Raw genomic sequence first — 23,539 nt, 5'->3', positions numbered from 1 at the left:
ACAAAAATACCATTTTACCCATGCATTTAACAGAAAAGATAACAAAATTGACGACATGACCATTTCAAGGTCAGCCAAATCATATTGGTATGATCCAGTTTGATTATCGCCGAAATTCAAAGCTCATTGAGCAATTTCTTTGCTATTTTGTGATTAATTTGAAATGTCTTCGGTTTTTTTCCTTAGTTTTGCATTTCATTTACAAATTGTAATAAATAAATTGATAAAAAGAAGAATAAGAAGAAGAAGATTGCTTGCTTACTTATTTGTGTTAGTTCTAATAGGATTTACAATATAATATGTAATGCTCATTTACTGAAACCAGATGAACAACGTAATTGTAGTTTTATTTTTATTTCAAATAAGAGGCTTGGCTTCAGTATCTTGCTCCTGTATTGACAAACCATTTGTGCTGATAAAGATTGAAAGAGCATATAACAACGCCATAATTGGATAAGGGCTCCCATTTATTCGAAGACTGAAAAGACTAATTATGTTTGGATGATGAGCAGATTACTACAATATCATAATTGCATGCCTCCATTGACCTTTCTCCTCACATGTAATTAGGTAATTTCCCTACATGTTTTTAGTTAAAAGATGGATGAGGAAGTCGTGGCTTCTTTTGCTTTTGAAGAGGCCGAAATTATGTTTGGGGTAGTTATATGACAGAGTATTAATAATAATATACTTCTATGACATAGTAGTATTAACAATATAGTTTTATGACATAATATTAACAATGTACTTCTATAACATAGTATTAACACTGTACTTCTATGACATAGTATTAACAATATACTTCTATGAAGAGCTCCTGCTTGGTTTTCGTGAATTTTTTTAAAATAAAATGTTTGGGTTTAAAAAAAAATAAAATCTGAGCTAGGCTTGTTTTGGGTTTTTTGAGTTTTTTGTGGTGGACTTTTTTAAAGTTAATCAATGACAATCACGTAATTTATAGGAACTTCAATACTCATTTCTTATGTAGTAAATGAATTGAGTAATGCTACATTTACCACATTTCTATACTACATGATGTGGCATGCCCATATCATATCCACATCAATTAAATGAATGAAGTGTATTTTAATGAATAAAATTAGAAAAACAGAAACTAGTATTTTACATGATGTGGTTTGTACACATCAGTTGCCACATTATGTGGTACGAAATTGTTGTATAAAAATGTGGTAAAACTAGTATTATTCAATAGTAAAACTCCCTAATGTATAAGTGTGCTGCTCGTTAATTATGTTATCACGCGGGGTTCACATTTAGGGCATGTTTACGTATCAGTAATGAAGAAAATAAAGAATTAGAGAATTTAGGAATCAAGGAACTACTGAATTGGTATGGGAAGAATCATTCTCATTAAGCTGTTTACTAAACATATGGAATTAGCAAAGGAATAGGGTTGATTCCCATTGTTATTGTTTATTAATTTTCATGAATCAGAATCCAAATTAATTTAATTACTAAAATGCCCTGCACATTTTCACCACAACACATATATAATTCTCAAATTGGCTCAAGAGACCAAACTAATCATGCAGCAACCCAGTAAGGCGGTGCAAACATGAGGAATCAATATGCTGAAAAGATGAACATCAAGAGCCCAGTTTAATGATAATGTTTATAACACCTTTGTCCAGAGCCAATTTCAAATGAAAAAATAAACTCCAATAAATATATATCTTTCACCTACGTAACTAGTAAACAATCAAATAATAATAATCTGCATAATCTTCATACGATTAAATACATAATCTTCATACTTCCAAAAAAGAGATATATAATCTCCACAAAAGTCTTTATCCATGACCGTACTTTGTTGGTTTAGAAGAAGAAGAAGAAGAAGAAGAAGATAGATAGATAGATATATAGATAGATAAAATGACTTACATAGCATAAGGAGTTGCTACTGCTTCTAGAGGTTGTGTCTGCAACGCTAACGTGAAAAAGAAGTTGGAGTGTCTCGGAACTTCTTGACATGAGTTTATTTATTTATTTAGGGTTTGGGGTGTTTTGGAATTATGGTAAAGTAAGGGTATTTTTTTGAAGTGAATAAGAGAACATGAATGAGAATCGTATTGACTACTCCCCTTAGTTGATCTGATACTTAGTTTTGAGGGGATGTTATTACAGATTTTGAGAGGGGGCCCACTTATTTTTTAATTCTTGATTGCAAGTAAATGTAGGAGAAGTCAGGAATGAAAATCATTCCCTTTCCTCTCATACCCATTACTGATACGTAAACATGTCCTTACAACAGCAAAGTCCGTCCATGCAGTTTTATGAGTTTATCCATCTGCAAATTAAAAAGGTAAAAAAGATAACCAGACGACGTCGTAAGAGCAAGTGGGTCACGGATGCAATAAAACCGGCCCGGCCGGGAATTTTACAAAACTTGGGCCCGCTCCTCAAGCCAGGCATGAAAGAAGACCATGACTCGCAAGTCGCAACGGTTACTTGACTCACTGAGTGAACTCGCTCTCCCTCTGTTGGCTGCTGTTGCTTTCCTTCCTCTTCTCTTTCTTTTCTCTACCTCTGCGCTGCACACACACGCTTACGCTTTTCTCTTTCCCGCTCGGTGCCCCTTTTCGTCTTTTCGCTCTCCATCTTCCTCCTCGCAAAATCAGACGGCGCACTTTCCTCCACGTCACCATCGTCTTCTTCATCCCCACTGCGACCTCTCCTACACACACACATACGTCTATAATAATTTTATTATATATTTACATAAAATAACCGCTTCGTCTTTTACCTCTAGCCTTAGGGTTTCTCTCATCTTCACCCAAACACAATCTCTCTTTCCTCTCTCCCTCGCTCGCTCTACGAACCTTCAAATTATCGAGCCCTTCATGTCTCAGACTTCGTGCTCGGCTGGTCAATTTCGCCATTGAGCTTGTTCCAGGTATTCTACTATTCTTCGTTCAAATCTCAGTCCTTGTAATTTTGTTTATATTAGGTTAAGTTTTAGTTTCGTTTGCGAATCTCGTTGCTTTTGCTTCGATTTTTATATTTTTTCGTTTTGGTAGCCACAAATTTTGAGGTTTTCGTTTTTTGTTGTTTGAATTAGGGTTTTTTATTCGGTGATGGTTTGAAATTTGGGGATTCGGTGAATTGGAGGTGGTTCTAGTGTAAAATTTGTGAATCTGTTTGCTTTTGGCGGGTTGGGTTTTGGTTGTTAGAATTCATGGCGATTGAGAAGAACAACTTCAAGGTTTCGAGGTTTGATTCAGAGTTTTCTCCCGGTAGTAGGAAGAGTATGTCTAGTGACGAGGATGAGCTACAACAGCGTAGCTCTGCTGCTGAATCTGATGATGATGATGAATTTGATGATGCGGACTCTGGGGCGGGGTCTGATGACTTTGATTTGTTGGAATTGGGGGAAACTGGTGTGGAGTTTTGCCAAGTTGGGAGTCAGACTTGCAGCATTCCTTTTGAGTTGTATGATATTCCAAGTCTTGAAGATATATTGTCAGTGGATGTATGGAATGAGTGCTTGAGTGAGGAGGAGCAGTTTGGCCTCACTAAGTATCTGCCTGATTTGGACCAGGAGACCTTTATGATTACCTTGAAAGAGCTTTTTACAGGTTGTAACTTCCATTTTGGGAGCCCTGTTAAGAAGTTGTTTGATATGTTGAAGGGAGGTTTGTGCGAGCCGAGAGTTGCTCTTTACCGGGAGGGTTTGAATTTCTTTCAGAAGCGGCAACACTACAATATTTTGAGGAAGCATCAGAATAATATGGTTAGTAATCTCTGTCAGATAAGGGATGCTTGGCTTAATTGCAAGGGATATAGTATTGAGGAGAGGCTCCGGGTGTTGAATATTATGAGAATCCAGAAGAGTTTGATGGGTGAGAAGATGGAAGATATGGAGACTGACTCCTCAGAAAGGGAGTCGGGTGAAGGCTTACAGATCAACAAGATCAAGGACAGGAAAGTTGCACAGAAAATCGCTCGTTATTCTCCATATGGGGTGGGTACAAATGTGGATTTTGCATCAAGAGGGCGGTCATCAGCTATGGAACTGGCAAAATATGGGAAGCAGAATCCAAAAGGTATACTGAAGATGGCTGGGTCGAAGACTTCTTCAACAAAAGAGCTAGCAAGCCATTCTGGACCATACAGTTCAGCAGTCGCTCTTCCTCAGCAGCTTAAGGCCGGAGGGTATGATTCCAGGGCAACACTCAGAATGAGGGATCAGTTGATAAGTGGTGATGATGTTGAAGACACTACATATGGAATTGGTGTACAGCGAGATAGAAGCTTGTCTCGTAGTAGCTTGATGGACAAGTCTGGTGTTTTCAAAGTGGGAAAGAAGCTGGACCTATTAAGAGGTGATGAATTAATCACTGACACCTTGCTGGGTGTGCCTGTCTCCTCAAAGACTGATGTACATGCCTATGGTAGGAACCGCAATGCAAACCTTTTGTCAGAGTCAAAGGTAATAACAGCAAAGCCTCCTAACTTGAGGACCCCCTATGATTTTGGTAAAAAGGCCAAGTATCCAGAAAATGTTCAGCAATTTACAGTTGGGGATCAGATGAAGTCCTTGAAAAGCAGACTTCCACAACCACCGCTAAGAGGAGATCGAGCTGACTCGTCAGATCGTGCAGAACTATTCTGGCATAACAGGAATGAAGGGGAGACTTTTCCTATGGATTCGCCCTTAAGAGCGGATGACTGGAATGTTAGGAGCAAGAAATGGAAGATTGGGAGGGAGTCTCCTGATTTAAATTACAAATCATATAGAGCTTCCCCACCACAGATGAATGATAGATTTTTATCTTCTGAATTTAGAGCAAAACCATTTCAAGAGAAGATAAGAGGGAATAGAGTACAAAATGGAGGATCAGACATGGCGGCAGTGAAAAGTAATAGAGTGTTTGTTAAAAATGAAGATACAGAATCAGACTCATCAGAGCAATTTGAAGATGATGAGGATAGCAACCCTTTGTTGAGGAGTAAGCTGGCTTATCCCAGTGGTGTTATGGAGGCTTCACCATCTTCTTTGTTGAAGCCTGCTCTAGATGCAAAAAGGGGCAAATATGTGAAGAAAGAGGCGAAAGATAGTTTACGGGCCCTTGATGGGATCAATTACCCCTCCAACAAGATGGGTGGTTTTGTTGAACATGGACATATGCGTAGTCTAGAAAACTATACTGCCAAAGCAAAACAAAAGGGTAAGATGCGAGACAATAGTCCCATGCATAACTCTTCGACCAGAGTTTTGGAAGAACGCTATGTCTCGGGCTTGGGTAAATTTCATGATGAGGATGATGATTATGATGAACAGAAACAAATCTACAAATTGGGCAAGAATGCCCAATTTGAAGGGGAAGCTGGTGAAAGGTTGCACATACCTTCATGGAAGACCTACCCTACTACGGGAAAGCAGAAAAGAGAAGTTGGCCATGATCATTCTGTACCACAGTCTCGTTACTTTGTTGATGAAGAGGATGACTCACTTGAAATGCGATCGCTAGCTAATGGTAGTGGACATGGTAGATTCAGGAAGAAAGGTCAGAACACTGAAGCATATGTGAGTGATCGCCATGAACGAATTGAAGTCCCACTATTAGGGTGCAATTTGATGACAAAGAAGCGGAAAGCTAAGGAGGATTCAGACACTGGTAGAGGAGATGACGATGGTGACTTACAGTCTAACCATTTGCAACGTAGTGTTGATTCCAATTCCTTGAAAAAAAAGGCAAAGAGGAAGGTGGAGAATGACAATATCAGCTCAGATGTAGAAATTTCTGATCCACCAATTACGGAAATGGGAGCAACAGATATGGAGCCGGAAACCAAGCCCCAGAAAAAACCATTTATTCCAATTACACCTACTGTTCATACTGGCTTCTCATTCTCGATTGTACATCTTCTTTCAGCTGTTCGCTTGGCAATGATAACTCCGCTTTCGGAAGATGCTTTTGATGTTGGGGGACCTATAGATGAGCATAACAAAAATCGTGAGGGTTGTGTAAATGGGGTTCTTTCTCGTCAAAAGGTGGATGCCAATAACTCAGAACTTGCTGGAGAAGTGAATATGCCTTCTCTAACAGTTCAGGAGATTGTGAATCGTGTTCGATCGAATCCGGGAGATCCTTGTATTCTTGAGACACAAGAGCCACTTCAGGATCTGGTGAGAGGAGTTCTAAAGATATTTTCTTCAAAAACAGCACCTTTAGGAGCAAAGGGTTGGAAGACACTGGCCGCGTATGAAAAGGCTACAAAAAGCTGGTCATGGACTGGTCCAGTTTCTCATGGTTCATCAGATCATGACACCAGTGATGAGGTGACATCTCCTGAAGCGTGGGGTCTTCCTCACAAAATGCTTGTCAAGTTGGTTGATTCGTTTGCTAATTGGCTCAAATGTGGGCAAGAGACCCTTCAACAAATCGGAATTCTTCCGGAACCGCCCTTGGAGTTGATGCAGCTCAACCTGGATGAGAAAGAACGGTTCAGGGATCTAAGAGCTCAAAAGAGTCTTAACACCATTAACCCAAGTTCGGAAGAAGTGAGAGCTTATTTCCGTAAGGAGGAAGTTCTCAGGTATTCAATTCCAGACAGGGCCTTCTCTTACACAGCAGCTGATGGTAAAAAATCCATTGTTGCCCCATTAAGAAGGTGTGGTGGTAAGCCAACATCAAAAGCTCGAGATCACTTTATGCTGAAACGTGATCGACCGCCACATGTTACAATTCTTTGTCTTGTGAGAGATGCAGCTGCAAGATTGCCTGGAAGTATTGGCACCAGAGCAGATGTTTGTACTTTGATAAGAGATTCTCAGTACATTGTTGAAGACGTGTCTGATGCACAAGTTAATCAAGTTGTTAGTGGAGCCCTGGACCGTTTGCATTATGAGCGTGATCCTTGTGTGCAATTTGATGGGGAAAGAAAATTATGGGTATATTTGCATAGAGAAAGAGAAGAAGAAGATTTTGAGGATGACGGTACTTCATCTACAAAGAAATGGAAGAGGCAGAAAAAGGATTCTGCCGAGCAACCTGACCAAGGAGCAGTAACAGTGGCTTATCATGGGACTGGGGAACAAGCTGGGTATGATTTGTGCTCTGATCTCAATGTCGAGCCATCATCATGTTTGGATGATGTGAGACAAGATGTGGAGGATAATGTTGATACCAATCATGGGTCTGAACAAGATGAAATGCACCAAGATGATCCAATTCTTTGGGAGGAGGGTCTGGGCTTAAATCCAATGCGAGAAAACAAATTGCTATGTCAGGAAAATTCCACGAATGAAGATTTTGATGATGAAACGTTTGGGAGAGAAAGGACAGTTGGGCTCTTGAGTGCAAGCTTACTATGAGGTTTTCTTCAGGTAGTTTTCAATAGCATTATTCACTCTCCGATATGCAGTTGCTCTCCTTTGTGTTTTGGTGTTGGAAATTTACGCTTTTAAATTGAATTGTTTATTTTTCATATTCTTGCATACTTATGTCAGATCACATGACATATAATGGAACTGTGGCTTCCTGGTAGTAGCATTGTAAAAATCAGCTAATGGTGCACTTCTAGTCATGTTTTTTTCCCCACCTATTTTGGGTTCGATTGATTTTAGCGTTCACCCTTTCCGTCCCTTCTCCTGTATTATTAATTTTTTCACACGTCTTTATGGTTTTTTTATATATTTAAAATATGATAAAAGTATGTTATGCAATATAAGTTGAAAGTTCATTGTCATATAAAGATGTCTTTTCTCCTTTGTAAGAAGTAATCTGAAATAGGGATCTTGAGTTTAACAGTTACATCAATAGAAGATGTAACCCTAATTTCTTTTGACTTTTGTCTTTCCATGTTATCAAGTGACATGCTCTATATTGAGGGGAAAAAACGAAAATGTACATCTTTTTTATAGATGGAAGGATTACATTAGATTAGTTTAAATTCAAAGCCTTTCAGTCAAGAAGCATGAGGGTGATAACTTAAAATACCGAAACTGGCACCCTTTAACCTTGAAATGTTAAAATATAATATATTCTGAGGTTTCATGTATACATTTGCCGTACTTTGGCATCCGTCCTGTGGGTTTCTGACAGAGTAGAAAATTGATATGTTTTGCAGGCATCAGATCGCCTTGTCGTTCCAAGTCAAGGAGTGTGTTATACATTGAAGGTGCAGTATTTTTGCATATATATATATATATATTGATTCTATCAGGAAATGTAGAATAGGCTCATCATGGGGTTGATACAGGTGGATATCTATATGTAGTTCTGCCTTCCATTAATAATTTTTTTGGGTCTTTATATGTAGATTATGCTACAAAAAGGAAAAAGAAAAGTAGTTCATTATGTACATCGATCCAATATTTGGGTTGTTTATGCATATGGTTCAGATTGCAGGCATAATATATCCATGGGGTTTCTTTGGTTTCTTTTCGTTTTGCAAAATGACCAAAAACTCTCTTCATTAGAGAGAGAACCTCGTATTTATTAACGGCCAAATGAATAATTCCATGATGACAAAAACCATGTCCTGGCCCATCAACAATATTTGTGTCCATTTCCAAGGTTTCCCAACCATTCTTTGCTTTTTGGCTAATAGAAGCTTTGGTTAAAATTTGGCTTCATCTAAAAATTTGATTGACCGATGAATAAAAGAACCGTAGTCAAATCAATTAAACCAAGTCTCAACTTCAGAGGCTCCTGACCAGAAAAGCTAGACTCAAAATGAAACACAATGTAAGTTCGCTTCACCACCAAAGGACCAAAGGGCGCGTTTTGGTTGTGATTTTGAGTGGGCTAATAATCACTTCTATGGAAAATCACTTCTCCATATAATCACTTCAATAAGCATGTTTGAAGTGCTTCTACCCATAAATGATTTTGCCCCATCTTAAATCACTCACAAACGAGCATTCAGACCCAATCAAGGGTTAGCAAATTTCACCATGTCCTTCACAAAATTATTACAAATCAAAAAAATTGAAAAGAAGTTGTAGAATGCCCCTTAATCAAAGGCTGGTTGGTTTTTGCTGAAACTGCAAAGTCTTGGTCAGCTGAAAAATCTGATTATATCAGTCCAAATACCCTGCTTCTCTCTAATAAATTTAACAACCTTAAAAGAGTAACATAGAAATTTCTCTATCATGATCACAGGATATCCCCCAATGATATCTTTATATAACCAAGTCTGTATACCGCAAAATAACAAAAACATGCAGAGTCAGTCAATTGCACAATGTTTGTGTGAAAGAAACTAAAAAAGACCTGCGTACAAAAACGCAAGCCCATTGTTTCAAAGATGTTACGATTATCGGTAAAGTTATATCTACTACTCAACATTGTCACAGGATGGATTAAGAGATCACAGATAAACACATCCATGGTTGCCAGAGGTGGAAGAGCTTCAATGTATATTGGGATGGTCAGAAGATCTGTTCAACTTTAACTGAGGCAAATTCAGTTCATAATTCTCTTTTTGCATCAATGGCAACAATGCAGGATCTACTTTATCTTTACCCAATAGTTCAACTATCAATTCTGTAGTCCATGCATCTGCTGAGAAACCCTTCTCCACCATTTGTTGAATAAGTCCTGTCACCCTTACTGTCTCATTGTTATTGATAAACCCTCGAATAATTATGTTATACGTACAATTATTTGGAGGACAACCTTTCTCTTCCATTTCAGTAAGCAAGCTTTTCTGCTTCACTTGTTAGGCCCCCAATACAGAGTCCATTAATCATTATGTTATATGTCCTCACATTTGGTTGAGTCCTCTTGATGATAAACCAATGAAAGAGTTCCCTCGCAGATTCAATTTTCCCAGCTAGGCACAAACCTTCAATAAGAATATTGTAAATCACAATATTCTACATCCAACTTCTTGCCTTCCATCTCTTTAAACACTTGGATTGCTGTAGAAAGTTGTCGGTTTTTACACAGGCCATCCAGTAGAATAGCATAAGTTTGAACATTTGGAAGTTGACCACAAGCTTGCATCTCTGAGAACAACTTTTGTGCATCACCTAATTTCCCCACTTTGCAACAACCATCTACAAGAGTGCTATAAGTAACAGTATTTGGAACCAGTCCCTTACGAGACATTTCCCAAAGTAGCATCATGGCCTCATCCATCATCTTATGTTTACAATATCCATTTATCAATGCGCTATAACAAGTAACATCAACCATCAATCCCTTGCTAAGCATTAGTTTAAAAACTTTTCTAGCCTTGCTCATTTCTCCTCGCAAACAGAAACCATCCATAAGTGAACTGTATGTAATGGTATTAGGTTGAATATCTCTTTCAATCATCATTTCAAGACCACGCCTTCTGCTTCCCCAACCATCCCCTCCTTACAAAGTGTGTCTATCAAGACACTAAACGTGCACACATTTGGAATAGATATTTTTACTCACCATTTCATTCAACAACCTTGCAGCTTCTTTCCACTCGCCTAATTTGCAAACTCCATTCATCAAAGAGTTATAGGTAATGACATCTGGAGCAATACCCTTGCAAATCATTTCTGAGAAGAGGTTTAATGCATCATCAACTAGTGTATCCTTACAAAGACTGTCGATGATTGTGCTATAGACAACTAGGTCAGGCTTGCAAGCTCCTTCCTCCATCTTCCTAAGCAACTGAATAGCAGCCCTATTGTTACCTTTCATGCAAAAGCCCTTTACTAGTGTGCCATAAGTAACCACATCAGGCTGACAATTACCTCCCCTCATCATTTTGTTGAAAATTCCTGCCGCCTCCGCCACTTTATTCTCGAGAAGAAAGCCATTTGATTAGAGTGGTGAAGGTAAAGACATCAGGTTCAAGACCAAGTTTGAAGAATTTTCCCAATACAGATAAACTAAACCCCATTTGGTTTAGATGACAATAACAATTTATGAGAATGGTTAGGGTATAAACATCATGTCCAATTCTCGACACACCCATTTGGTTATATAATGAGATGACGGCAGAGTAATGTTTCAATTTTGCAACTTGACCCAAGATTTTATTGAAACGGACAACAGAGGGCAGAGGGCGCATTTGAAGCATTCTATCGAACACATTGAAGGCATCCTCAACATTTGTGATTTTGGGTAAGTCTCTTTTTGGCTGCTCTAGTTGGGTTCTTGTAGATTTGATCGGTTTCGAAGGTTGAGAGTGAAAGAAAGCAAAGTAATTGTTGACGAAAACGAGAAAAGTGGAGTTAGAGTGAAGACAATTCATACCTCTGCTGCTCCAGCAATAACAAGAAGAAGAAGTAGCAGCAGTTGTAGTCCGTGTCATCATCTTCAGCATCGGTGAGTGAAAGAGAGCAAAGAGGGTTGGGAATGAAGCTCAAACCTCCCTCCAACTAGTTTCCTTGAACTAATATGTTTTTGTAAGTTAGGGTTGCAGTTCGGTTCTTTTTAGCTGCTAGCATAGCATATTGAAATTCACTCGGCCTTCTCATTCTAAGGCCTGAGATTTCATTATAATTTTTTCTTTTTATCATTCTTAGGTTAATTTCTGCTGAAATTGTGATACAAATGACAATTTGTTTTTATTTTTGTGTCTAACATAAACTATTGTTCTTATTATTATTATTATTATTTTTCTTCTAGATATGAGTGAGACCTATACTTTTGATATACACAATTTTGTACCTTGGATAAGCCTTTAAGAAAAGAAAAAAAAAAGTGTCTAAATAATAAAAATATATTAGAACTTGCATAACATGTGATTAAAAGAAAAGAAAAAAACCTATAGTATACGTGGACACAAATCAATTTCCATGACAAATACATTTGCAAAAAAAAAAAAAAGAAGAAGAAAACTTTAAGATTTCCTAGAACGATAGAAATCTACTTAAATGTGATTGCTAATACATTTCATGTCACTTTTGCCAAACTCGCATAGCAGGTGATTAAAAGAAAAAACCTAAGCACTTAGCATCAACGACTAAAAAAGTTATCGTTTGCTAATGCAATTTTTGTAGAGTTGTCAAACGAATCGTGTCAGCTCAACTCTACTCATTTAGAGTCGGTTTATTTCATAAATGGGTCATGCCAGATCCGTCCATTTATGAAAATAATCAATTATGTTCCTAGCCCACATTCCAAGCCCATATGGGATTGGACCGTCCTCATGCTCGGCCACTAAAGGGGCCGATATGGACCCATGCCAAATTTGAATTATGTATTGCATTTTTTAAAAAACTTTATTATTATTTATTTTTTACAATTATATATATACTAACACAATTTATTATTTATTGAAAAAAGAGGCCAACAAGATTTATTAATTTACTACTTAGCATTAGTCAATTACTTTCCTTTAAATGTTTAAGTTTTTCTTTTCTTTTCAATTACATATAATTGAATTAAGCGACTACGAAAACAATGAACATTTTATGAAGTATTAAGCCGTAGAGTTTAACCCAAAAAAGGAGGCCTAGGCCCAATAAAGTATGATCAATGAAATTATTTCACACCTATTTTGATGTGCTATTTTTTTTTTTCGGATTTAGGAACTTATGATTCTTTTTATATAATTAGGTTAATTTATTTACTCAACTTCTCTTCAGGATTTATAAACTATAGCTACAATTTATGTACAATACTGTACTGTACATAAAATACTTTCAGGATATATATATATATATATATATAGAGAGAGAGAGAGAGAGAGCTTTAGTTAAATGGTCTTTTATTTGAAGGACACCTTTATAGAACCCACTCCGTATTGTATTTCATTAATACATAAAATACTTGTTACTAAAAAAAAATTATGGGTTCTCAGGCTAAGCCCCAAGTTGATGATAATGGCCCAATTGGGCTGAGTTGGGCCACTATAAATAGCATAAGCACAAGTTCATTTAGCTACCAAGCTTCTCCGGTAGCACATTGTTATTATTTAGTTAAAGGCATAAAGGGAAAGATATGGGAAAAATGAACGATGAAGATGAGAGAAGTTAAAACAGAAAGCAAAACCAATACATAAAAAAACTAAAATGTTAAAGAAAAAACAAAAGAATTCTCTAAAGTTGTTTTAATCTTTATGTGAAAGGAGTGAAAAAAATGAGGCAGCACCTCACATTCTCTTTTTGACTTAATTAAAGGACACAAATGAAGAAAAAAGAATATAAGTTGAAAGTTCATTGTCATATAAAGATGTCTTTTCTCCTTTGTAAGAAGTAATCTGAAATAGGGATCTTGAGCTTAACAGTTACATCAATGGAAGATGTGACCCTAATTTCTTTTGACTTTTGTCTTTCCATGTTATCAAGTGATATGCTCTATATTGGGGGGAAAAAACGAAAATGTACATCTTTCTGATAGACGGAAGGCTTACATTAGATAGTTTAAATTCAAAGCCTTTCAGTCAAGAAGCATGAGGGTGATAACTTCAGATACCGAAACTGGCACCCTTTAACCTTGAAATGTTAAAATATAATATATTCTGAGGTTTCATGTATACATTTGCTGTACTTTGGCATCCGTCCTGTGGGTTTCTGACAGAGTAGAAAATTGATATGTTTTGCAGGCATCAGATCGCCTTGTCGTTCCAAGTCAAGGAGTGTGTTATACATTGAAGGTGCAGTATTTTCGCATATATATTGATTCTATCAGGAAATGTAGAATAGAAATTTAGTCTTGTTTGAGGCTCATCATGGTGGGGGTTGATACAGGTGGATATATATATGCAGTTCTCCTTATAATCACTTCAATAAGCAAGTTTGAGGTGCTTCTGGTCATAAATGATTTTGCCCCATCTTAAATCACTCACAAACGAGCATTCAGACCCAATCAAGGGTTAGCAAATTTCACCATGTCCTTCACAAAATTATTACAAATCAAAAAAATTGAAAAGAAGTTGTAGAATGCCCCTTAATCAAAGGCTGGTTGGTTTTTGCCCAAACTGCAAAGTCTTGGTCAGCTGAAAAATCTGATTATATCAGTCCAAATACCCTGCTTCTCTCTAATAAATTTAACAACCTTAAAAGAGTAACATAGAAATTTCTCTATCATGATCACAGGATATCCCCCAATGATGTCTTTATATAACCAAGTCTGTATACCGCAAAATAACAAAAACATGCAGAGTCAGTCAATTGCACAATGTTTGTGTGAAAGAAACTAAAAAAGACATGCGTACAAAAACACAAAACAATAAAGATGTTACGATTATCGGTAAAGTTATATCTACTACTCAACAGTGTCACATGATGGATTAAGAGATAACAGATATAACACATCCACGGTTGCCAGAGGTGGAAGAGCTTCAATGTTTATTGGGATGGTCAGAAGATCTGTTCAACTTTAACTGAGGCAAATTCAGTTCATAATTCTCTTTTTGCATCAATGGCAACAATGCAGGATCTACTTTATCTTTACACAATAGATCAATTATCAATTCTGTAGTTGAAGCATCTGCAGAGAAACCCTTCTCCACCATTTGTTGAATAAGTCCTGTCACCCTTACTGTCTCATTGTTATTGATAAACCCTCGAATAATTACATTATACGTACAATCATTTGGAGGACAACCTTTCTCTTCCATTTCAGTAAGCAGCTTTTCTGCTTCACTTGTTCGGCCCCCAATACAGAGTCCATTAATCATTATGTTATATGTCCTTACATCCGGTTGAAGCCCTCTTGATGATAAACCACAAAAGAGTTCCCTTGCAGATTCAATTTTTTCAGCCATGCACAAACCTTCAATAAGAATAGTGTAAATCACAATATCTACATCCAACTTCTTGCCTTCCATCTCTTTAAACAGTTGGATTGCGGTAGAAAGTTTTTGGTTTTTACACAGGCCATCCAGTAGAATAGCATAAGTTTGAACATCCGGAAGTTGACCACAAGCTTGCATCTCAGAGAACAACTTTTGTGCATCACCTAATTTCCCCACTTTGCAATAACCACCCAGAAGAGTGTTATAAGTAACAGTATCTGGAACCAGTCCCTTACGAGACATTTCCCGAAGAAGCGTCATGGCCTCATCCATCATTTTACGCTTACAATATCCATTTATCAATGCGCTATAACAAATAACATCAACCATCAATCCCTTGCTAAGCATTAGTTTAAAAACTTTTCTAGCCTTGCTCATTTCTCCTCGCAAACAGTAACCATCCATGAGTGAACTGTACGTAACCATATCAGGTTGAATATCCCTTTCAATCATCATTTCAAGCACGCCTTCTGCTTCCCCAACCATCCCCTCCTTACAAAGTGTGTCTACCAAGACACTGAACGTGCACACATCTGGAAAGACGTTTTTACTCACCATTTCATTCAACAACCTTTTAGCTTCTTTCCACTCACCTAATTTGCAAACTCCATTCATCAAAGAGTTGTAGGTAATGACATCTGGAGCAATACCCTTGCAAATCATTTCTGAGAAGAGGTTTAATGCATCATCAACTAGTGTATCCTTGCAAAGACTGTCGATGATTGTGCTATAGACAACTAGGTTAGGCTTGCAAGCTCCTTCCTCCATCTTCCTAAGCAACTGAATAGCAGCCCTATTGTTACCTTTCATGCAAAAGGCCTTTACTAGCGTGCCATAAGTAACAGCATCAGGCTGACAATTACCTCCCCTCATCATTTTGTTGAAAATTCCTGCCGCCTCCGCCACTCTATTCTCGAGAAGAAAGCCGTTGATTAGAGTGGTGAAGGTACTGACATTTGGTTCAAGACCAAGTTTGAAGAATTTTCCCAATACAGATAAACTAAACCCCATTTGGTTTAGATGACAATAACAATTTATGAGAATGGTTAGGGTATAAACATTATGTCCAATTCTCGACACACCCATTTGGTTATGCAATGAGATGACGGCCGAGTAATGTTTCAATTTTGCAACTTGACCCAAGATTATATTGAAACGGACAACAGAGGGCAGAGGGCGCATTTGAAGCATTCTATCGAACACATTGAAGGCATCCTCAACATTTGTGATTTTGGGTAAGTCTCTTTTTGGCTGCTCTAGTTGGGTTCTTGTAGATTTGATCGGTTTCGAAGGTTGAGAGTGAAAGAAAGCAAAGTAATTGTTGAAGAAAACGAGAAAAGTGGAGTTAGAGTGAAGACAATTCATACCTCTGCTGCTCCAGCAATAAGAAGAAGAAGAAGTAGCAGCAGTCATAGTCCGTATCATCATCTTCAGCATCTCTGAGTAAAAGGGCGCTCAAACCTCCCTCCAACTGGTTTCCTCGAGAAAGCTCAAGTCCGTGTTGTCATGAATTCCACAAAAACTTTCCTTTTTCTAAATTGGATAAAAAGTTCCGTACCTTTCGTTTAGGAGTCCTCATCGTTTAGTGTGAAGATTTATTTTAACAGTTATTTATTTTCAGTAAGGGTTGGTGCCTATTGTTAGGCAGTTATCAAAGTTATGACTAGTTCATTGTCTGCTGCTGTTATGATATTATTAGGCTATCAATGACTTGTAACTGATAGGTCTACCATCCTATACCTTGTATATAAATATGTTGTAATATCTCTTTTGAAAGACATAGAAAACTCAGTTTCTACACCTATAGATAGGAGACTGGTATTATCTTAGTTTATAGGAGTCATGGTTTGTCTGTCTTTCTTCATGCTTTTAATCATGGGATGAAGTTCCACAAAATCTTAAAGTTGTGGGTGAGTTACTTGCGGCAGTAACTTTGGTGTTTCTATTTAAGATGTAATTCAAGGACAAGAATCAAGTTGAAGTTTCTCAGCCTTTCCTATTGTTTTTTCAACGTTCTGGTTATATTTCTTTAGCCTCTTTTATTTTTCAACATTAGTTCCTAAACTTGATATTTTATAAGCCTTTTTTTATGGAAATATTTTGTTCACCACTTTGACCACTTTAACCCAAAGTGTATCCTCACCGCCGTTCTTAATTCCATCCGCCCAAAAAAGTGTGGCTTTTGGTCTGAATGATATGCGAGTCATATTGGTTTAATGAATAGATTGGTTTTCACTCGCACCAGAATAGAATGGTTTTCTGTTTCGATCTCTGTTTAAGGTTATTGACTTTGTGATAATTTATAGAAGGTATTTTTATTTTTAAATACAACTGATAGCCTAATTATTCTAATTAATCTAATCCACAAAAAAATAATAAATCTGCTGGATGCATCCTTTTGGGTGCAAATCGAAGGTATTATGATTGACAAGAACTATGGCTGTAAAGAAGAAGCTTCGAAAGCACTCAAACCAAAACACTCAGTAACTCCTCATCAATAATCCAATTGCAGTTCGTTACAAAGTGGGAAATTCAATGAACTCAAGTTTTGAAGTTTCCCCAGGAGGCCTAACTATATAGATTTCTCCATCCACAATCATTTTTCATCCACTGTCTCCAGAAACAATTAACGAATAGCGTAGCACAGTGACTACAAGAGTACATATATACGCCATACATGTTATGTACACACGTGTTCTCTGTCCTCTAAATCTTTGATTACCCCCTCTTCAGTTAATAGCAGTGAGAGGAACTCTAGAGTCTCTAATGGACTGGGCAGCCTCGTACGCCACTGCGATGTGTTTTAAGTCTCCATTTGCCTGCTGCTTTGCAGATCTTCCATCCCAGAATGATCTCAACAATTCTTCAAAGGCAGGAGTTCTGAGTTCTTCAATGGATGCAATGCTTGGAAGATTGAACGACCTCTTTCTTGGCGTGGAACATGATGGTTCGTCCACCTGAGTGTTGCAGAATCGAAGAACTCATTAAAGAACATAATGTCATCGAATAAAAAACACATATATTGTACAAAAAGCACTCTAGCAGTCTTACCACATATTCATCCAGAAGAAATTTTCCTGCATTCTCTGTGATCTCGACAATATTGTGGTAGTGACCTCCCTTCAGTTCCCTTAAATCCCCACAACATGGAACGATCATTGAGTTAAGATTTCCACATGCCTCATGGTCAAGTTGTAATGAATCTGCAAGTATTTGTTTCAGTTAACATGCAATCCAATATATAACCTAGCAAGACAAATGTGAAATCAATATGTGAAACTTGACACTCACGATCAATAGAAGACAGGAGATTCTTGTCTGCGGCGTCTACATCTTCTAGTGCAGCTGATACAGCAGAGGAAAACCTATCACGTAGAGCTTGATTGGCTTCCGTTCCCCTCCTAGTTGAAGAGAAAAAAATTGAATGAATAATCTTCAATTAAAACCTGCAATATTTCTTTCCTATAAGGAATGAGCATACCTAACAATGGAGTCCACAGAAGCAACATTACTCTTTTCTAGACTGAGCAAGGAACCCTGGGCATTCTTCCATTGTTCTGCACCCATTGTTGCCTGCTTCAAACTGCACAAGTTGTTTTTGTGTAAGTAATGGACCAGAAAAATTCAGGTAGCAGAAGCATGGCCAGATCAAAGTTTAAATTCCTAATATCCAGAATATGTACCAATTCTGTAGAACCTCTTCCATGTCTTTCTTTCCACTTTCCACAGCAAATGTATCTTCAAGGTAATGGGATTCTGTTTTTTCCATGTGAACTGTCCATTTTGCTTTGATAGAAGATGTTGAATCTTGCATGGTTGACATTTCTTGCTGTAGTTTGCTGGTTCTGCTTGTTGTACTCTCTCGAAGATCATTTACTGCTGTTTGGACCTATTTAATAGATAAAGAATGTTACTAATTGAGCCTAAATAAAAAAGTTGTTACTGACATAAAACCTTAGGAACAAGGAATAAGTAATTGGCTGCAGCTTAAGAACAAGACATACCAGTTTTTTCTTCCTTGCGTTTGAACTTGCCAGCAACTCTGCCACCTTTTCTAGCAACTGCCTTTCTTCATTAGCAGCACACTCCTACATATAAATTAAAAAAAACAAGCATTAAATTCTGTTAATAAGGTTGTTAATGGCCCATTTAATTTAGAAAGTACACTGCAACCACCTCAAACTTCTCTTCAAGTTCAGACAATTTCTTATTGTTGACAGTTTGTGCTTCTTCCACGATTTGGGTCAGATTGGATGCATGCAAGTCTAGAGTCTTGAAGAAGTCCACAGTAACTTTAGAAGTTGACCGTGCAGTTTCAACTGCTCTGGCATGAGCCTGTACAAAATTGAAGACCAAATTTTTCACTCCAAAAAGAGATTTTTGAATTTTACTCTTGAAGAAAATAAAACAAATAACCATGAAAGCAACAATATATTACGAACCTCACGCTGTTGTTGTGCATATGCACTTAGCTTCTCTGCTTGGTTGTGAAGATTACCTTGAAGATCATTGAGTAATTCATCAGCTTCTGAAGCAATTCCTTTGAAGAGCTAAATCATATGAACAAAGTTAAGTACAGAAATAGTAAAAGAACAGTGAAGACTGAAAAACAGTGAACTAATACTTACATCTTCCAGAGCAGAAGAATGGCTAGAAACTTCCGAATTTAGATGACAAAAAGTTGACTGAGAATTTCCTTCAAGGTCCCCAGCTATACCATCCAGAGCTTTAATACCAGAACCATACATATTTTTAAGCTTTCCTAGTCTTCCTCGAAGTTCTTCAGTAGCCTTCAAAAGCATGGCAAATAATTAGGTTGTACGTAGTTATAGACTGACAATCAAATGTCAAGAATGCTCAAAGACAATCATCTTCTTGTCTAGATCTTACCTCTGCCTTGGTTGATACAAAGGACTGCATATCCTCCTCCATACCTTTCAATTGCTGCTCCTGTTGTGTCACTGCAACTGCGACAGTCTTATGCAAGATTTCAAGCTGTTGAGTTAATTCGGACTGAAATTTCTGAACTAATATCCGATTTCCATCTTCAATTTTATCCTTGCGCTCTGGAAAACCAGCCATGGTTAGCAATAAAGCACCAGAAGTTTTGAGGAAGACCCAATAAAAATATCCAAAATAATGAGACAAACCAATCTTGGCAAATAAACTGGACACATCTGATGCAGCATTCTCTAGCTCTCCTCGAAGCTCAAATGCACGCTCAACCAGTGATTTCTCTGAAAGTTAACAGTGCATATTATTGTAAGGAAGATTCAGAGGCATCAAATTGTACCATCTGGAAAGCATGAGACTTTACGTGTGCACAAACTAGAAGACAAACAAGTCAAAAATGGAAGTCCTTAGGAAAAGCTATTTGATCCATCAAATGTCGACTATATAAACTGAAGGTAAAATGAAATGGCAAGTATCAATATCTGATCTGAATATGTAGAATGTACAACAAAATTCGTTGTAGCAGACACTTTGCTCACCCGATCTGAGGAGGTTTGCAATCAGAAATTCCTTCTCTTTAATGGTTGCATTTGCCTGTCGATGTTTTTCCTCGAGATCAAACAGTGCATTTCCAGTTTCCTCAAGCTTTTTCTGAAGTATAAAGTGTTGAATTTTATCAGGATGAAAGCAGAAAGAACAATGGGAGACTATGTAATTTGATTTCCCAAATGTATTACCTCAGTTTTTTCAAGTTTATCACTCAAGTCTACAGTCAAAAGTTGCTGAGAACTGTAAAGTTCCTGAAGCTCCATCAGTTGCTGCGCTTAGGTCACCACCACATAACAATTATATTAGTTCCTACGCTGTAGTCTGGTAATACTTACAAAGAAAGGAGTGCAATCTTCATGGAAATACCTTGTCTTTGGATTCAGAATCAAGTTCCATCCGCTCTATTTTTTCAGCCATTGCCTAGGGTAAAAAGAGAGGAATGAGGTCAGTAACCAGTGCATTGTGTGAATTTATGTAGGAAAAGAATTGCGTCATTCAGTTAAATGGCAACAATCAGACCTTCTTCTCTGCTTCTTCATTAAGATAACGATCTCGTGGTATATAGATTCCATTCTTCTCTCTTGCAGCATATACCTCTGAATAAACATAAGAAACATGTCATACAATTTAGCTTGCAATAAACTAACTATCAAAAAAATCATTAAATAATATTATCCACTAGAAAAAGCTTCTGAGGAGAGAGAGGAGCAACGATGAAATCAGTTAACAACCTTGCTTAAGCCGATCAATCTCAGAATATAAATCCTTGATCAGAGCAGATTTCATCATTTTTTGATTGACCTGAAACAATGAGCAACAACAAACCATAACAAGGGTCAGAATGAAAGACAATTCCCCTTTATGATTTGTGAGAACAGGGAGTGGGCAAACTTCTGACCTCTGGTTTATTCTTTATGTTTTTGGCACGGTGCGCATAGTCTAGGGTGCTGAGTGTTTCTTCCAAACAGTGGATAGAGGGTGATACCGTGGCAATTATGCATGTCTTTGTTTTCCCTCCTAAGGAGTCCCTCAACAATCTTGTTAGTTTACTATCCCTGATATTCCAAACAATATCATTGTGATTAAATTTACTTTCTGGGGTTTGCAAATACAGGAAAAAAACCACGAAGGGATATTTATTAAATAATACCTATATGGAACATGACCAGAGTGTTCGACTAGAGCATTAATGACACGGCCAAGAGTAAGCAAGCTTTTATTTATCTCCCCTGCTTCCCTTGCTCTACCCTGCAAGTGAAAATTTCTTTTCAATCAGATTCAGATAAGAAAATGTCCTACCATAATCCATTATAAGGATTAAATAAACTCAAAACACAAATTTTTTTGGAAATATGGCAGTAAGATCATGTAGTAAGATAACTCCATCATTATATTGATTATAAACTACTTCTGTGCCTTACCTCTCTTGCACCTGAGCGTGAAATGTTCTCAGAACCAGCAAGGTCAACAAGATTTAGCTTCCCACACTTAATCATTTCCTCACCCTCTGGAGTGCATTCCTTGATGTGGATTGTGATGGAAAATATAGAGTGTGAACGACTGCTTTGTTTGTTGAGAAGAGTCTCAGCTGTACGTCTTTTTGCAGATCCCTTCTCCAAGATTTTATAAATTTCATTTGCTGTGCACACTATCTCTTCTTCCAAGCCTCTTACAAAGACACCCCCTTTCCCATCTTCCATGAGAGCAATGGGTTTCTTAGATTTGTCATCGATAAATTTCGTGCTCTCGTCTGGGGCCAGAAGATCACTTATCTCCTCATTGTACAGCTCTAAAAATGTGACTTTCATGCTATACTCAGCAACCTGAGCTTCTAATATGTCAAAAATTTGTTTAACAGCTCGTGGGATAACACCAGCATCACTTGGAAACTCCCCATTCTACAAAAATCACAAAATTCAGTCAGCAAGCTATGAGGAGAAAATCATAAAATAATACATAGGCTGAAGTCTATTTGAAAGTCGAAAACACCAAACCTTCTTTCTTGCTCCTCCTTCCATTGTGTATGTTTTCCCCGTCCCTGTCTGACCATAGGCAAATATAGTACAGTTATAGCCCTCAAGTACTTCATTTACAATAGGAGACACAGCCTGGTCATACAATTCCTTCTGTTGGGATGCGGGACCAAATACCTAAACAACATTATCCAGCTTTCTGATCATTTCCCAGTGCAAAGAAAGTAACAACAGGTAGCACAACAACAGCAACATATTTCAATTTTACTTCACTAAAATTGAGGAAAAATCATTATTCAAATTTTGGAACTTCAGGAGCCAAAACAGATTAAAACCCATGAATTCCTTTCATCTAGTAAGACCTTAGTGCCACTTTTAAAGTAGAACAAGATGAAACACAAGAGTTTGACTTTCAGCATTCTAATCAACAAACCTTGTCAAACGCAAAGGTTCTATCAATCTGCTTGTTAGCTATATTCTGAATTGCAGACACTTCCCTTCTACTCTCATGACAAGAAATCACCACGGGTGTATGTACCCTCATTTCATCTTCACTCAAAGGCCTACAAATGCAAACCAATTCATGAGCTGATCATTCACTCAGACAACAACACTTAACTGAACTCGGCCTCACACCCAACTCGGATTCCGACTCACCTGCAACGCACAAGCACCTGCACATTGACACCCTTGTCCTTTTCATGCCTGTTTATCGAATTCGAATCCCCGGATCGCAGATCTCGCACCGACTTGTCGCTCGACCGCGGTGTCTGTGACGGGGATAGCGATACCAAACCTCCTCTTCTCTGTTGTGACTGTGATGAATCCATAGCTCTCTTGCTCTCTGAATCTCAAAAACCTTCACTCATCAGTAACAGTCTATATACATACATATATCTATATAATTATAGAAAATCAAGATTAGTACATATTAATTTAGTAACTATCTGTGAGTCAACGAACGAGACAAATTTGAGCAATGCAATTCTGAATTCACACAGACGTGCGGCGATGAATCGGAAATGGATCGCAAATGAACGATCAAAATCGGAATGTGCGCGATTCATACCGAAGAAGATCAAAACACCAAACAAAATTCAGAACCAATAAAAAATATATATATTCAAAAAAAGAAACTTACAGTCAAATCGAATTGCCGGCCTGCCTACAAGTACAGAGAGATTCTTGAAGCAATGGCGATGGAGGTTCGTAGAGAGAGAAAGTCGTAGAGTAGAGAGAGAGAGTGTGAGACTGTTTCTGTGTCAATTGTATTGTATTTTAATGAGAGAGAGGGAGCTGAGAGAAAGTGAGGTGTGAGAAACAAGAAAAGAAAGACTGACGAGGAGTGTGTGTTTGTGGGTTTT

At 37.6% G+C, this 23,539-nt stretch overlaps 3 protein-coding genes and 1 pseudogene across 3 annotated transcripts; 1 reads left to right on the top strand and 3 right to left on the bottom strand.

Annotated features, from left to right (window-relative positions):
• Positions 1-2,540: 2,540 nt before the first annotated feature.
• On the top strand, positions 2,541-8,407 carry LOC103322465 (nuclear factor kappa-B-binding-like protein). The gene is made up of 3 exons (XM_008224383.2): positions 2,541-2,914; positions 3,080-7,351; positions 8,095-8,407. The coding sequence occupies exon 2, from the start codon at positions 3,197-3,199 to the stop codon at positions 7,337-7,339; it is 4,143 nt and encodes a 1,380-aa protein (XP_008222605.2). The 5' UTR covers positions 2,541-2,914; positions 3,080-3,196; the 3' UTR covers positions 7,340-7,351; positions 8,095-8,407.
• Positions 8,408-9,150: 743 nt separating this feature from the next.
• Positions 9,151-11,539, bottom strand: LOC148921461 (uncharacterized; annotated as a pseudogene).
• Positions 11,540-14,003: 2,464 nt separating this feature from the next.
• On the bottom strand, positions 14,004-16,451 carry LOC148921460 (uncharacterized). The gene has a single exon (XM_089043846.1). The coding sequence runs from the start codon at positions 16,135-16,137 to the stop codon at positions 14,245-14,247; it is 1,893 nt and encodes a 630-aa protein (XP_088899972.1). The 5' UTR covers positions 16,138-16,451; the 3' UTR covers positions 14,004-14,244.
• A 715-nt stretch (positions 16,452-17,166) lies between these two features.
• Positions 17,167-23,539, bottom strand: LOC103322471 (kinesin-like protein KIN-5D). The gene is made up of 23 exons (XM_008224393.2): positions 23,317-23,539; positions 22,833-23,019; positions 22,609-22,738; positions 22,197-22,352; positions 21,624-22,100; positions 21,353-21,450; positions 21,101-21,257; positions 20,934-21,003; positions 20,722-20,798; positions 20,569-20,622; positions 20,391-20,471; positions 20,193-20,304; positions 19,851-19,937; positions 19,591-19,766; positions 19,329-19,490; positions 19,143-19,250; positions 18,877-19,035; positions 18,705-18,788; positions 18,384-18,589; positions 18,182-18,283; positions 17,992-18,101; positions 17,752-17,903; positions 17,167-17,657 (listed from the first exon to the last, which is right to left on the bottom strand). The coding sequence occupies exons 2-23, from the start codon at positions 23,003-23,005 to the stop codon at positions 17,430-17,432; spliced, it is 3,159 nt and encodes a 1,052-aa protein (XP_008222615.1). The 5' UTR covers positions 23,006-23,019; positions 23,317-23,539; the 3' UTR covers positions 17,167-17,429.

Source organism: Prunus mume, linkage group LG1 (genome assembly GCF_029339155.1).
Source record: "Prunus mume cultivar Tortuosa linkage group LG1, ASM2933915v1, whole genome shotgun sequence".
Taxonomy (NCBI): Eukaryota; Viridiplantae; Streptophyta; class Magnoliopsida; order Rosales; family Rosaceae; genus Prunus; species Prunus mume.
Note: the sequence above shows the minus strand (reverse complement) of the source record. Positions and strands in the feature narration are given on the sequence as shown.

Coding starts and splice junctions, on each gene's coding strand:
- LOC103322465 (XM_008224383.2), top strand. CDS start 3,197: ATGGCGATTGAGAAGAACAACTTCAAGGTTTCGAGGTTTGATTCAGAG.
- LOC148921460 (XM_089043846.1), bottom strand. CDS start 16,137: ATGCTGAAGATGATGATACGGACTATGACTGCTGCTACTTCTTCTTCT.
- LOC103322471 (XM_008224393.2), bottom strand. CDS start 23,005: ATGGATTCATCACAGTCACAACAGAGAAGAGGAGGTTTGGTATCGCTA. Junction 20,472..20,568: donor ATTCTGAATCCAAAGACAAG/GTATTTCCATGA, acceptor ACCTAAGCGCAG/CAACTGATGGAGCTTCAGGA. Junction 18,102..18,181: donor TCTGTGGACTCCATTGTTAG/GTATGCTCATTC, acceptor CTCTTCAACTAG/GAGGGGAACGGAAGCCAATC.